Genomic DNA, 16786 nt, shown 5'->3' with positions numbered 1-16786 from the left:
ATCTATTAGAATTAGTAGACAGAAATTTCTAACATTTATAATTATAAGGGCCGTCGTGAACAAGAGACCGTTTGACCTTTCTCGCAGCTTAAAAGCTTGCTCCCGCGTATCGTATGTCGTTTATCGGAAGTCACACACTACAATATAACGCAATCTACTGTTGTTCAATTGTGCAAATCTACGAAGAAAATGTATTATTATTAACTTTGCATCCTTGGCCTGCCTACTGTTAATTCTGTATTTATTTGAATTCCATAATATCCTAACTATGCTATTTAGACAATCACGAACATTGCTTCTTAGGTTTAAAAAATGTACACTGCAATTGGATAACAGTCTTTATCCCGTCCTCAATTATGTTAGACCCTTTGTGAAACGTCATCGCTTCTGCATGCACTGCATGCCGTTTATTTAATTTAGCTTTGTTATTCAGTTTCAATCATTCACAATAGCTTTTAAATAGTACAGTGTACATAGTTTTTAAAGAGTGTAAATAGATCCCATGCTCCAACTCCAAACCCATGGCTTGAATCTTTGAAAACAATATTTTAATGGTTACATGCCAGGACCTTTTAAATCATTTACCTTTTTGAAAATTTAATATGACTGTACTCTTGAAGTGAGAAATTAATTTCTCTTTTGATGCTATTTAAGAGTCTTTATTAACTTACAGTAGGTGCATCATTTACTACATTCCAGCCATATGACTAAAAAAACCTTGGCCTTTTGTATTATTATAACTTAACGCCAGGATTACCTGTATTTGTACCCATCAGATACTGCTCCAGCAAGCTGCATGCGTCGTCTTACAACATCTAAAGGATATCTGGAAATACATTTTAAGCAAATTAATTTTATTTTTATAGATTTCAGTGCTTAGTGAGATACAGACGACGGTAGAATAGTATCCAATGATGCATTTCGTTTCATCTTATATTATCACTGCGTACGTGACCTAATCAGTATTATTCAGCTCTCGCTAAGTGAGAAGAAGCCTTCGCCAGGGTGTATTTCCGGACTAGTTTAGTTCGCCATGGCGTGTTTCCGGATTAGTTTTGATTCAAAAGCTGCTGCTTTCGGGGAAAACGACTTACCGTATTCTACATTCACTGCGTTTCAAAGGAGAATTTCAGTGTCACGTTGAAGGGATTTACCTGTGTTTGCTTGTAATACATCTTAGTGTTATCGAACAATTGGACGAACGCCAAAGAGCTCTCGTTCCTGTGACAGTCAAAAATTCGGCTATAGATGAGCTATTTGTTGCTGGAGTGTTAATAAAGAAGTCCTGTGCTGATCCGAATCTATATCGATCTCTAGTCCGTCCGCTTCGCAGCTGGTGGGCTCGTTCGGCGTTGTTTACATAATCTGTGAATACATATTTGAGCTTATCATTAAGGTTATTTTTCACCAGTTGTAAGCATTTCACTAATTTGAAGAGTACAGTTATAAAATTACTTTTAAAATTAGTCATTTTGAATGCAATTTATATAAATGGCAATGATGACAAAGCTCACGATAGAGCCCAGCGATTGTTGCCTGAAACAGACATCACACATGCTTTACAGCACGCGGCGCTGGTTTTTGATTGCTGAAAAATCCATTAAGATGCAGGTATTTCTCGGTACTTCTTTGCAAGTACAATAATACGGCCTTCATTATGCTAGCGTGAGACCCATATTTAGTAGTCTAAACCTGCTTATTATCCGAAGAATCATGAATATTTATGACCTTGTCGCGGGTCAGTGAACACTTTGAAAGCTAATCAAAATAATCAAAATAAAGGATGTTTTTTAACAAACCATGGTCATACAGTGTAGGACAATTGCAAATCAATGAAAGTATGACAAACAACAAAATAATACAATTTTCTTGCTTTTGACTGGAAAAAAATATGAAATGTGCCATAGAGAATTAAGCGATGTTATTTTACGGTGGAATCCGCAATAACTTCAATATTGCGTGAAGTGCGCGGAGAATTGCACCATGAGATACTATTCGAACGTCGTCTGGTGAGATACTAAGAAAGGTTAAAAGAAAAAGAAATTCTTAAATATCTTTAGTTGAAAATTGAGGCTAAATAAATTCCCATTTCTATACAAAATTTTGTACCAAGTCTTCTTCATTCAAATTACAAACAAAATGTTGCCTTTGGTTTAAAACAAGACTAGTGTGAAATCCCAGCACTATTTATGAGTTTTACAGTGGCTGAAAAAATGATTCATGTGAACTACTCTTTAGTGCTTCTGGTTCATTTGATGACAAAGTACTTACGCCACTGTCTGTGATGATGCCCCAGCCAATGCACCACACACCAGTCCCCCAACAGGCGTGAGAACTGTTTGGCCTTCTTTATTCACCTTGGTGAAAGAACCATTCATTGCAAGGATGAAGTCTTTAAAGCTCTCATATGCAAGGAACCCAAAACCTGCGGAAAAAAACAAACAAACACAGGACTTACATTAGCATGGCCTGTATCAAGAAAACAGGTAAGTGTGTACTAATGTACATTTGATTTGAAATAGGGTAAAAGCTCAACAAATCCCTACCACCCCCTCCTCTCCCCCCACCCACCCACCCACCCCACTGGACTGAGAATTTAAGTCGTCCTGAACAAATTTTATTAATAGTACATGTACAGTAAATTATGTACAAGGGGATGTCAGGTTTAGGAATAGGTAACAAAATAAGGTAAAAAAATAAGGTAAACACTTTGTGGGACCTTGGTTAATGGCTGCGATATTGATTAAGGAAATCAAGCAGTAAGGAAAGTTGATTTTACAAATACTGCACACTCACCAACAGCAGGAATCATTGCAAGTGCTGTAGCTCCGTAGCCTCTGTAAAGAGCTGTAAAACCACCCTCTGTGGTCACTATCTGCCGTATTACATGACATACACCACAGTATATTTCTTCATCTGCCACTTGAAATGCCAGGCGTGAGCGAACAACATCCAAGGGATAAGTAAATGAACAGGCTGTAATACCTGAGCAGCACAGTATAAAATATTTATATTGAGTTTTAATTCAATTCCAAAAATTCATTTGCCAACTAACAGTTAACGTGTTACTGTAGACCTTCAGGGGTGTCTTGCGGAAAATCGTTCATATGCGCTTTCTTTTTACAAAACCTTAGAAAAGTATATAATATATCACTGTAAAGCTAATAGAATGTAGAATCTAAAGAATCAATTATTAAGATTTAGTCTAATGGTAAGCTCGCGCAAGCCTTAAACTGCAACACTGACGATGTTTGCTAAATTGAATTGCCTGCTTTCGTGTTCACACATACGACCAAACAAACTGGACAGTGTCAATCAGCAGGTAATGGACTACAAAAGTGTGTAAGGCTTTTTGGATATTCCTATTGGTTGCTGAGAAAATCTGTTGTTAACTCGGCGATTAGAATATTTGCTGATCTTCGTCATGCAAGAAGGCGAAAAACGCGAAATATTTGAAATATTAAAAAAGCCTCACACACTTTGGCGCGTTAATAACCAAGGAACATTTTGGCCAAGTTTCGTTAAAATCCCTCAAATCTACATACCCTATTAATTTGCTTGAGGCAGTGCAATCCTCGCAAAAATAAAGCCCGAGTTTTTTGCTCCTAAAAATTTGCCAGCTTATCACACCTCATCAAAGTGCTTGTGTTTCCAACACGGGAAATCAAAAGGAAAATAAAGCACTAGCAAACGGGAAAGGACGGGAAACCAGCGGCGAAAAAAGCAGCCAAAAGCGGCTGACCCGCGATCCCAAACAAAGTGCTGTAGCGGTGATGAATTCATTCGGTAAAGCTAATTCCCTTGAGTGTTATTGTTCGATTTGTTCTTGAGCTCCAACTGGACATCAATTTGCTTCTGGCTTTCTTCTAATCTCCTTCTTTCATTTTCGTTTTCTTTAACACGGTTTTCTTACGTAATTTTGTCCAAGTTGTGTTCTCTCTTTTCGACGAACTCATATTATTTTTTTTACAGACTTTTGCATGAAAATACACTGATCCTTGTTTCCTAACCCATGCTAAACAGCACAGCTGTTTTGATGTAAATAAAACATTCAAATCTGCGTAACTCGAGTCGCCGGATGAAGTTTTCCGCGAAAAATGTACGGAGCGCCCCATGTGTAATAAGGATCGAACACCTTTTGCTATTTATTAACTTTTCTAAAAAGAAGTTTTTCCTCGATATCCCCCGATCATTTAACAATTTTACATTACTTTTTTCACCAAACTATAAATCAATGTTTTAGGTTTAGAATGAGCAAAGAAAATTTTTTTTTGCAAAATTTGGCCTCTGAAGGTCTACAGTAACCTTAAAGCAGTACATTGGGTTGCTGCATGTGTCTGTATTGTTTAATTTCATGTAAACACATGGGGATTAGCAAATGGTTGCAGCACTCACCTGCAAGGGACCCAGAGAGGAGCTTGCTTAATGCACAGTTATCACATATTGGGCTTATGAGCTGTTCACACAAAGGCAACATAAAAAAATATGTTAAAATTAAAATTACCATGAGTTCTTTTGTCACATATAACAAAATTAAGCCAATACATATGCCGCATTATAACGGATTGAGTGTTTTTAGTAAGTATTGTGTAAGCAGTTTATTTACGGTGGCACAATAACATCATTGAGTGACGATACCTTTCAACTTTGTGCAACTTGTATGCTATCATAAAAAAACTAACTGAAAATCAATCAACACAGCTGTACCAAAAAAGGATCATAGATTCCAATTACAGAGGTAAGTTTTATCAATCTGGTCACATTCAGGAAAAACCAAAACAAACGGTTTATCTTGTTGAACAAGTGCTGTCTAAATATCTAACCGAGAGGTAAAAGGTAAGTCTTATATTTCCTTAATAGTATGATACAATACAACCAAAGCCTAATGTCCCACCAAATTAAATGGCAATGCGGTTAGAAAAAAGGCCATCACATCTCACACAAAGCAAATCGTTCGTGGCTGCATACAGTTTGACAATTTTTATCATATCATGGTGGTTATATGTCCACCACATATTTTAATGGTTGTGGATTTCTAACCACAAGATATACCGTAAACACCCCCAGATAAGCCGCAACCCTAGATAAGCCGCTCCCTGAATTTAGCAACCCAAATTTTGGAAAAAAGTTTTTTGAAAGTAAATCAAAGAAAGTCCAAAGTTGAGTCTTAAGGAGTCTTCTTCATTGAATATCCTACAATTTCAGCTGTTTAATATAATAACCACCAACTTTGAGATATGGTTGATCTTTTCTGGTATTTGTTGACAGAAATTCTTTCATTTAACACAGTTTTTCCATGGATTTTTGTGCGACAACAAGAACATGTTTTTGCAGAATGTTTGTAGCTTAGTAACCAGGCGAAAATGGGACTGGGGTGAGAACGAACAAGCAAAACAAGATGGAGGCGTTTGGGTTTCCAGGCTATCATATCAATAAAATGAGATTTAGGAGTCATCTGTTGGAGATAAACTTGTTGCATCAAGAGAGTTTCGTAATCATGCAGTTCGGCTAATCTGCCAACTAAGTGCTAAATGAGAAAGAAACAGTAGGCCATGATGCGCATCTACCACGCCAATACTTGTGGTATTTATTCTGTTGAAAATATAGGCCATCGTCGACACTGCAAACAGCTTTTAGGGGCTGTCAAACTTGCAAAAGCAATGACCAATACTCCCTTGTAGTTTAATATAACATTAATTTGCATACTTTTCCATAAAAGTGTCAATTCATGAAAATTTTCCGGCACCTTTTCCAAATGTTCCTGCAGATAAGCTGCACCCTCAAATTCAAGTGAAGATTTTTAGGAAAAAGGTGCAGCTTATCTGCGGGTTTTCACGGTAGATTGAAATGCCCCAGGCTGGTTACTTACCTTTTTGTACTGTTCATATGACATAAACTGAACGGCACCATAGGGAAATACTCGTAACATGAGTGCACCATTTCCTGTGAAGGAAAACACAACAAGATTTCAATGAATAAAGAACCTGAAGTGAAGAAATTTCAACTGAAATCAAGACCAAAAAAATTCCTCGACCAAAACGTAACCCCCAAACATTCAACATCCAAACAGGTTTGTTTGTACTTTATTTATGGAACTAAGCAGCCAAGGCACTTTCCCGAATCCAGAGATTCCTACCCTTTTTAAAGGAAAATGGGGAGTATTTTTAGCGCTGAAGGTGCAAGCCTCTAGGGGGGTCTGGGGGTGTGTTCCACCGGGAAAATTTTGCAAATTTAAGTTCTTTCAAGTGCCATTTCAGGCATTTTGACATCACCTTTATTCTTTTCAAACATTTTTGGTGCTTTTCTTTACTTTTGTTACACTAAGATCGCAAAAAAGTACTAAAGATTAGCCATTTTTCTCTGACTTGTTTTTTCATGATTATCTGGAGAATCTGATAAAAATTGGGAGAGCGGGAGGCAAGGCAACGCATCAAATTGGGAGGCTCCCAATCAAATCAGGAGGGTTGGAATCTCTGCGAATCTTAAGTTTGTTTTTAATGCACCCAAAAAGACCTATTTAAAAATTTCAAACCCAAAATAATCCTTCAATCATCCCAGTCACTTGAAATCCCAATTACCCTCCTGGGTGATTCTCCCAGGCCTTTTGTGTACAACAGACTTCCTCCTTCCCCTACATTCTCCAGATTATTTTTTTATTTTTTTATTTTTATTGAAATGCAACAATACATACAGAAAAAAAGACAGCGATTACAGTACAATAGTAACAGTACACGATTAACACTACTTACAGTACTTAGACTACTAACAGTCATTAACAATACCTAAATACAGTTTACAAAACACTACTTGGACTACTAGCAATTACAATAACACCACAGGGCAAAGAGAAAAGAAGAAGGCAAATAACCATAATTACAGGAAGAGACATTGTACCTTTGATTATTAAAGTAAGGCAAAAGCATGTGATTGCACTTAAGATATTTAAAAAAAACAGTAACCTATGTTCCTGTCATGAGATTAGGAGTAGAAAGTTAAGTAGGAAAAAAAGAGAAAACTACACAGACGTAACGATATTAAACATACCTAATATATGTATCCCGCAAAAGGTTTCCATTTTTTAATTTCTCCACTTTTTGTTTCTATTTTACAATAAGATTTGAGAAGACATATGAAATATGTTAAGTTTGGGTACATTTCCTTTGTTTTAGCTAGCCATATGTGATATCGTGCTAAGAGAAGACAGTAGTTGATTAAAAGTGCAGACTGAGAATTGTCTGGCCTCAGCCTTAAAGCAGTAGCATTTGATAGGTTGTAGTCTTTAGGCAGTACATTTACGTTTTCTAGCGATTTGATAACTTCTTTCCAGAAGTGTGATGTTTTGTCGCATGACCAAAAAAGATGAATTAATATCTCTGGGGAGGAGTGACAGAAGCTGCAGTTTTCGTTATCTTTTAGGCCTGTTTTAGTTAAGAAGGTATTGGTTGGCACGCGTCTATGTAGGAGTTTGAATTGAAATTCTATAAGTTTAGTACTCTTGGTGCATTTTTTAGCCAAGACGTAGGCAGGGGTCCAATTTATATTATCCTCTATTGGTAGGTTACAGTCTTCTAGCCATTTATTTTGACTTAATTCTGGCGTTAGACTTTTGTTGCTAATCAGTTTATTGTATACTATTGTAGTTGCCTTTTGGGCCTGTAGAATTTTTGTTGAGTGGCACATGCATGGTCACAGTTGGTTTTCTGTACATCTTGGAAGTTAGATTTAGTCCGAAGGGACTTTACCGCCGATATTAATCCGTAGAAACTTAGAGGGCGAGGATCTAATCCATACTTCGAATAGAAATCTTTTAGCGATAGAAAGGTGTTTGTGTCTGGACCGAGAAGCGGTCGGTATAAAACGCAGACCATGCAGACTGCAGACTGCAGACTGCAGACCGTGCAGACCGTGCAGACGGTGCAGACCGTGCAGACTGAGTAATTTTTTTTTCTTCTTCTTTTACATTGTGTTTCACAAAACTTTTCACGAACGGTTTCCGAAGTTCGTTTGAAATTCGCGAAGTTCGCTACGAACTTTAGGGGGAATTTCATTATGTAGTTGTCAATCAAATTACGAACTTCGAAACGAAATTGTGAATTTCACGTGCAGCGAAGTTGAAAGGTTGAGGAGTTCGCAAGTTGAGAAGAAGTTCGTCCAGTTTGTTTAATTTGGTGAAATGAATCCGTTCCCAGTACAGCAAAAAACAATCCCAAGTCCAGTAAGGCAGGACATCAACGGACTAAAAAGCAAGGCTGCCCTGAAAATGGTTTGTGAATGTTACAATTGAGTTTTCCCAATGTCACCCGACACCCGACTAAAAATAGATTACAAGTTCTGCCGTGTGCAGTTTCGAAGGAAAAAATTTCAACAGATGAACCGGTTTACATATAAAAATACTGTTTGTGTGTGCCGTAAAAATCTTCTAAAGAGAAAAAAACGTTTTCCTTCTTGAATACACATCAGTTTGGAAAATCTGCGGAAAACCAGAACTTTTCAATTCCGTGTTGTTATACTTCTGTGTTTACACAACACGCAAGACACGCCATCTGTCTGTTCGTGATAAACTCTGTTCCTCTGAAAGAATTTATATTTGCAAAAAAATAAGCTTTGGTTAAAAATTTTTTTTACTAATAAACAACACTTGCTTTGGAACAATTGAAATGTGTATTTATTTACGAATTACTTATATTTTATTATTAAGGACAGTGTAAAAATTTTTGGGGGATTTCTCAAGAAAACCCTGTATTCCCAATGCATAACTACCAACCGAAGCATTTGTTTACGTTATAAAATTGAACTAGAAACCTGAACTTAACAAATAAACTGCTATATCCGACCAGTTCGTTTTACCTATAACTTAAAATGTTCCAATGTTTACAGTGTAACGCGCTCTCTGACAGTAGAAGAAAACTCAACAAGCTGGAAGCTAAATAAAATAATCCTTGACCTTGAAGCCAACTTTAGATGATTTCCTGCCTTCCTGGACTTGAAATTGCCTTTCCTTGTACCGTGAACGGATTCATTTCACCAAATTAAACAAACTGGACGAACTTCTTCTCAACTTGCGAACTCCTCAACCTTTCAACTTCGCTGCACGTGAAATTCACAATTTCGTTTCGAAGTTCGTAATTTGATTGACAACTACATAATGAAATTCCCCCTAAAGTTCGTAGCGAACTTCGCAAATTTCAAACGAACTTCGGAAACCGTTCGTGAAAAGTTTTGTGAAACACAATGTAAAAAAGAAGAAAAAAAATTACTCAGTCTGCACGGTCTGCACCGTCTGCACGGTCTGCAGTCTGCAGTCTGCAGTCTGCAGTCTGCATGGTCTGCGTTTTATACCGACCGACCGAGAAGATGTTTTACCATGGTTATTCCTTTTGTGAACCATTTTTAAAAAAAGACTGGCTTGTTTGCTATTTTTATAAGGGAGTTATACCAAAGTGGTAGGTCCAAAAAACGATCTTTAGATGTTATTTCAGGCTCAAAGTTAACTTCTGCCCAAATAGCTAATATTTCTTTTAAAAAGGCATCAGAAGTTGTTATTGTCGCTAAGGTGTCTCTAGCGCTGAGGTTGCAAGAAAAAAAGTTTTGGCAGCCATATTTTTCTAGAGCTATATCGAAGAAGATTTTCCATTTTCCGCTGTTACTGTTATCTAAATATTTTTTAATCCAGGTGGTCTTAAGAGATTTATTAAAGGAGATAATGTCAATCATTTTTAGGCCACCATTACCAAAATCGTTTATCATAACTTTTCGCTTAATCTTGTTGCTTTACCGTTCCAGATAAAGTTATAAACTTAAGCAGATTGTTAATTTCCTTAATGACATTGTGGTTTGAGCAAAGGGGAGAGAGTAAATAAACCAGTTGGGATACTACTTAATAATGACTTGATTACAGTGATTTTACCTAACAAGGTGAGCCTGCGGTATTTCCAACATCCTAACATTTCCTTAACTTTCTCAAGTTTTTCGCTGTAGTTTAAAGAAACAGATAGTTCAGGGTCTGTAGAGATCCATAGCCCTAGGGTTTTTACCTTGTTTTTTGGCCATTTGAGTTCCTTTCCTGGTAGCACGATTTTGTCATTTCCAATACTTGCACCGATCCATAGGGCTTCGGTTTTTTTTGTCATTGAGCCTGAGGCCAGAGACTTTGCTGAATTCATCCAGCATTGCAAGAGATGAAAAGAGAGATTCATGAGACCCGTCAAGAATTAGTGTTGTATCATCGGCGTACTGACTTATCTTAATTTCCTCATCGTTTACAGAGATTCCCTTTATATTTGTATTATTTCTTATCGCGATGGCTAAAATTTCTGCCGATAGAATGAATAGATATGGTGACAGTGGGCAGCCTTGTCTAACACCTCTTTGAATCTCAAAAAAATCGCTAGCCCAGCCATTGTTTAGAACACAGCTTTCGGTATTGTTATATAAAGTTTTTACCCAATTAGTGAGCGAAGCACCGAAGCCGAAGGTTCTTAAGGTGTCATATATGAAGGACCATTCAAGAGAATCAAAAGCCTTTTCGAAGTCTATGAAAAGAAGTAGGCCCGGAATGTTCTTTTCTGTGGCATATTGGATGATGCAATCGATAAGCCGAATATTTTCACCTATAAATCTGTCTTTTAAAAATCCTGTTTGATCGTGGTTAATAAGGTTTGGGAGAACGTGTTTAATTCGATTTGCGATAGATTTTGCGGCAATTTTGTAATCAGTATTAAGGAGAGTAATGGGCCGCCAATTTTTGATGAAGTAAAGTTCCGCATCCTTTTTTGGGATAAGTTTTATGACCCCTCGCCTTTGTGAAACTGGGAGGCAACCAGAGTCAAAAGCATAATTGAGGGCCAAGATCAAAAACGGGGCGATATCTATCCAAAAGACTTTGTAAAATTCAGCGGGAAGTCCATCAGTGCCTGGTGTTTTGTCGGGATTCATATTCTTCAGTGCTTCAAAACATTCCTTTTGAGTTAATTTTCCTTCACAGAGAGTTTGTTCTTCTTGAGTCAATGAAGTGGTGTTTACTTTGGCGAACGCTGATGATTGAAAGCAGTCTGGGATTTTGGACGTGTACAGGTTTCTATAAAATTCTGTACATTAAGCTAAAATATCTTTATCCGTGGTTACAAAGTCGCTGTCATTAACTTTTAATTGACTTATTGTTCCATGTGCCTCTTTTCGAGATTTAGGAAATATTTTGAATTCTTTTCGCCCTCGTTATACCATAGCGACTTTGATCTAATGATAGCGCCTTTAGTACGATACTCAATGATTTTTTCTAGATCTTTCTTTAAGGTGGTAACTCTTTCTGCGATGATGTGATATGAGGGGTTGTTATTTTCTGCATTATCCAGTTGATTTTCTAACAAGGCGATTTCACTTTCTAATGCTTCCTCTTGTCTCTTTGTAGTTGCGTTTTTGTACGCGGCGTAGGATATTGTTTTTTCTCGCACTTTTAGTTTAATCATTTCCCAAAGAAGAGCTGGATTCACCGTTGTGTCATCCTTGTATTGGTTCACGGTGCTTTTAATTGTTGTTTTGATTTCTTCAATATATCTGATTTCAGACAAAAGAGAGGTGTTCAACTTCCAGAAACCTTTTCCCCTGGGGTTAGAGTGTAGAGATAAGATTAGGGTGATCATTGAATGGTCTGTTCTAAAGCCAGGAACAATGTCTGCATGAGTAACATCGCATAAAGATGATTCGCTTACTAGGAAAAAATCAAGTCGGCAATGTATGACGGGTTTGTTTTGGCGCCAAGTATATCTCTTAGCCTCCGGGTTCAGCGTTCTCCAGACATCGGTCAAACCAAGATTTTCAGAGAAGTCTCAAATCACTTTTAAGGCATTTTTGTGTGTTCTGGCAAGGCCGCCCTTTTTGTCTTTTTCAGTATTAAGAACTAAGTTAAAGTCCCCACCGATTATAATTTCCTCACATTTAAAGCTAGATAAATGATCAAAAAAAGACTGAAAAAAAAATTGGGTCGTCTTCGTTAGGTGCGTAGATGTTAGCCACGGTAAGATTCTTTCCATTAGCAACGATATCACATATGATAAAGCGACCATTCGGATCTGTAAAAACCCTTTGAATTTGAAGATTAAAGTTGTTATAAAAAAGAATGCCAACACCCGCTTTTTGGCTGCTGCAGCAGCTGAAAAGCGCTTTGTAGCCCCACTCGTTAGCCCATATTTCCGAAGTGTCTTCAGAACAATGAACCTCTTGCAGCATATATATAGATTGCTTTTTCTCTTTCAACCAATTAAACACTTCTCTTCTTTTTGTATTGTTACCTAATCCCCTGACGTTAAGGGAAGCTAATTTCAGATCCATTGTATTATGTGAAGTATAAGAGATTGTGATGACTGATTTGCATTTTTATAAATAACGGTCTCAAAATGACCACATGCTTTAAAAATACTGTTAATTTGGTAGTTTTCTATGCCCCTGAGACAGAAAAACGAAAAAACACGTAAAAGGAATAAAACTACTAATCGGCTTATGGTTAAGCAATTGGGCAAATGATTGCTTGCACTACCATGAGAAAAGGCTAGAAAAAAATTGTAGCTCTATCTGACGTTTGAGCTACCGAAAAAAACCGCCTGTAATTAAAGAGAAACTTTTTGGCAGTAACTATGAACAATTAAATATTCATCCCAAGCGAAGTCGAACTACAGTTATTTAAACAGTAAACTTTTGACCGATGGGCCACAATTTACCTCTAATATACAGTTTATCCGGTTGAGATTGGCTAAATGAGGCAGCAACTCCATGTTTCCTGGCTTCTTTAAAGGCTTCCATCTGTGTTTTGCGACAAGAAATGATCTCCTGAGGGAGGTCTCTGAACATCTGAAAATCTGTTTCTTTAAGTCGGTGTCCTAGAGAAAAGATCTGTTGACAATCCTTGTATCGGAGGAAATGCGCCAGGATGGGGCGTGGTTTCCCATCCTTGGATTTGCCGATGCGATGCACGCGCTGGATTTCCACCGTTCTTGCATCCCGATAACCAAGGTCTTCTTCAAGGAAGGTTCGAAGAACGTCTTCTGTGTCTTCGGCCCTTTCAACCGCCTGATTTATGTTTGTGAATTTTATATTTTCACGGCGGGAATAAGATTCTAAGTAGAGATTCTTTGTCTCGACCTCTTTAATCAATTCCTCGTTTTTCTGAACTTTTTCCGCCAACTCCGCCAATTGACCTTCGTAAATTTGATGCGCCTTCTTCACTCCTTCCATTTTTTCATTGAGTTGTTTAGTCCGTCCTTTAGGTCTTCAATGTCTTTCTTCGATGTTGATTGGTATTCTTCCTGCATTTGCGTTCTTTTCTCAAGATTTTCGAGTTTCGCTTCAATTTTATTTACAGCCGACTCTATGGTGTCGAGTTTATCTAGTTTGGCTAGGATTGCCTGAAGAGTCGCACCCAGATCTTGTGACATGTTAAGTGCTGTCATTACCTCGTCGTCTTGTTCAGATCGCGTTGGCGACGAGTTTGATTTCGTTTTCTTTGATTCAGGGGATAAAGTAGATTCGTCCGACGAGGCCGATGATATCGTTTTACGTTTGTTCCAGAGTTGTCCTAATATTTCGGCCATTTGCCAAGACAGGACAGAAATATAGGCGGACGGCAACAAAAGACGTCTTTACGCCGCCATTACTCGACCCAAGCCCCCAAGATTATTTGATAAGTCAATGTAAATAAAAAGAAATCAAGTTATGTCTTCTTGAAATCTTCCATACCTCTGTAATAGCCTAAAGCACCTTCCTTATGGTAAATTGTTCTTAAAGCTCGAAAAACACCTGAAAATCAAAACAATGAGATTACTTAAACTATTAACATTATGGCCATCCCAATAAAATATTTTGTTTCCCATCGTCTGACTGACCCATTTTTTTTCGAAGTGTAAAAAAAAATTCCAGATTCACTAGACATCAGAGGCAAGTACTTTTATTAATTTACAAGCACACAATCTTGTTTTATTAACAACAATTGGTATGATGTGCTGTCCTTGTCTTTAATTAACATCGATACCAAGTTTTTCAAAGGCTGTTTTGTGCCAAGGGCATTAACGATTGTTCCAACATTCTTAGCAAAATCGACTGAAACAAAATCTTTCAGTTCTTCATTTCCTGGCTTCTTGAATGAACCTAGACCCCTTCAAGAGTTCATTCTTTTTATTTGCCCAACCGACCGACCCACCATCCAGGGACCGCGCAGAGGGAGGGGCTAGGGAGGCTTTAGCCCACCCAAGCCCCCCCCCCCCACTTTTGTGCAAAAAAAAAATAATTAAACAATAAATAGTAAAAAAAATAAAGAGGCAAAAGAATTGCAAAAACGGTAATGAGTTAGGGACAAAAATAAGGGGCAAAGTATACGCGCAATGATGAATTAACAACAGACATTGTAATTATTTTTTTCAATTTTAACCTTGTGCTAGTACAGGTTTATGTATTTTAAATGGTTTCATTCTGCAAGTCGACCTCTCAGAAAAACGTGTAATTTCGTAATTGGTTAATTTCGATCCGAACTCGTGACCTGGTTAGGTTTATAACGCGATTCCCAAATAAATTGTTCAGTTGTCGATTCCAGTTAATAATGGTGCGATTTCATGCTGGCTTTTCATCATGGTATACAGTCAGGTTGTTTACTCGTGCTGGTAAATGCGGCAGCCAGTGCAGTTGGTAAAAAATGGTTTTCGACTGCCTGGAGATTACAGCAAGGTGCCCAAAAGTGTGACCACTTTTAATTTATTCACATTCTTTTGTGCAGATTTAATCCAATCAGAAGTCAACTGCAAGCTATCCACGGCTTTTGATTGGATTAAATCTGCACGAAAGAATGTGAATAAATTAAAAGTGGTCACATTTTTGGGCGCCTTGCTGTCAAAGCATGGCTTCGTTCAACAATAACCCTAGAGCTACTAGATTTAGCAACCTGACGATTTTAAACTGTCACAAAGAAAGGAAAGACAGACTTTCTCTTCTTGAGATTGTAAAGGAATTTACAGATCACAACCGTAAGAAAAACCAAATGTTGGTACCTTTAAAGTATCTGGTCCCAGTTGTTCAAAGGGTGGATAACAGTACAATAGTCAACGATATTTCAACTGATCTAATGATAGTGAATTTACAGTGCGGCTACTGTAACCGGGGTCACCCAGACAAAGTTAACCAATTACAAAGCAAAACGGAAACAATAAATTTCAGCATTTTTCCTTCAGCCAATGAAATGTTGAGTACAGAACAATGAAATTTCAACTTGTTTCGTTCGCCACCAAAATCAATGCTAAATTTTGACTGTATGGTGCTGGATTTTCAATTAACTTCAATTGCATCCATTTTCAGCTTGAGTAGTTGTGAAAGCACGAATTGGAAAGTAAATATCAGTGATGATAGAGAAAGAGAAGTTCGAAACTGTGTAAAAACAGGGAAAGCAACGGCCGTACCATATGTCTCCAGACGTAAAAGTGCATGGCGGAGTTTGCTCGGGACAATTTCAAACAATTTCCTCTACGGCATCAACCGGAGTTTTAGTAGTACCATTTGGAAAATAAATGCACGTAAGCCCAGCAAAGGAAGACATTCTAAACTGCACAACGTACCAGATATAGTGAGGATGACAACATTTTTTCACTTTACACAATAAAATGTCAGTCCAGTGAAAAACAGTAAAATTTCATTTTGTTCACTTGTGAAGCTATTTACTTTATATGTTGAATAGAGCCTTAGCTGGCGTTGACGTTTTGATTTAAAACTTTGAGTAGTTCTTCATGCTGTACAAATGAATGACATTTGTCATGCAAGTTTGCAAGGATCGATTTCAATCTCTGTGAAAGCAGTGACGCGACGACCATTTGTTCAGTTGGACAAACTGTGTGGGGGAATTTGATTCTCGAAGAAAATACCCGTGTAAAAAACCAACCGGGATCTTGGCGGGATCTTGCCGGGATCCCGGCGGGGATCCCGGCGGGACGGGACCGGGAATCTTGGCGGGATTATGGCCGTCGGGATCCCGCCTCCCGGCAGGAATCCCGGCGGGATTCCTGCCGGGAATAAAAATCCCGGCGGCCATAATCCCGGCAGGATCCCGGCGGGATGCCGGCCGGGATTCCTGGCGGGAAACGAATTCCCGGCGGCCATAATCCCGCCAAGATTCCCGGCGAATTATCTTGCCGAGAATCTCGCCAAGATCTTGGCCTGAAGAGAAATTCCCCGCTGCCAAAATCTTGACAAGATTCATGGCAAGGATCCCGGCAAGAATTTTGGTTACCGACAATTTCTTTTCTCGAAGAGATTTATGGCAGGAATTCTGGCATTTATTTACAGCGTAGATCAGATACTGACAAACTAATTAAAACCATAGTAAACATATCTTGGCGTTTCGCATACCGGCAAAACAAACACACTGGTTCTGTATCAAAACAACATCATTTATTTACAGAAGCTTACAGAAAAAGATGGCCACAGTTTTGCTACCAAGCACATATATTTCTCAATGGTTGCACAAGTCAGAGAGAGCGAGCTTTAGTTCACAAGCAAATAAGCGAATATTCTTCTGTAAAATGTTTTGAACGAGACAACAAATACATAAAGGCAACTAACCTTTACCTTGTGCTCAAGCGAAGGAAGGTGCAATGATGTGAACTACCAAACGAGCGAACTATCTTTCGATCATCTGCGAACAAACCGCCGAAGACGAAGGAGCATTCTTTCCCGAAGCTTTTTAAATAACAATACAATATTTAAGCATAAGTTTACGTCTCAAGCATCAACAGGTACAACTTCGCATTAAATGGCC

The 16786-nt window shown here is 38.1% G+C and overlaps 1 protein-coding gene across 1 annotated transcript in view; it reads right to left on the bottom strand.

The window, feature by feature from the left end:
• LOC144666777 (solute carrier family 25 member 16-like) overlaps positions 1-16786 on the bottom strand; it is a 31158-nt gene that overhangs the window by 5891 nt on the left and 8481 nt on the right. The window contains exons 3-8 of the mRNA XM_078528166.1: positions 13729-13788; positions 5870-5943; positions 4396-4456; positions 2797-2985; positions 2272-2425; positions 758-826 (exon numbers count right to left, since the gene is read on the bottom strand). Of these exons, the coding sequence (XP_078384292.1) occupies positions 758-826; positions 2272-2425; positions 2797-2985; positions 4396-4456; positions 5870-5943; positions 13729-13788 (607 nt within the window). The remainder of the gene's footprint in view (positions 1-757; positions 827-2271; positions 2426-2796; positions 2986-4395; positions 4457-5869; positions 5944-13728; positions 13789-16786) is intronic.

This window comes from Oculina patagonica, chromosome 9 (assembly GCF_052425735.1).
Source record: "Oculina patagonica isolate OP01 chromosome 9, crgOcupat, whole genome shotgun sequence".
Lineage (NCBI taxonomy): Eukaryota > Metazoa > Cnidaria > Anthozoa > Scleractinia > Oculinidae > Oculina > Oculina patagonica.
The sequence above is the reverse complement of the archived record's forward strand: the minus strand, read 5'-3'. Positions and strand labels throughout refer to the sequence as shown.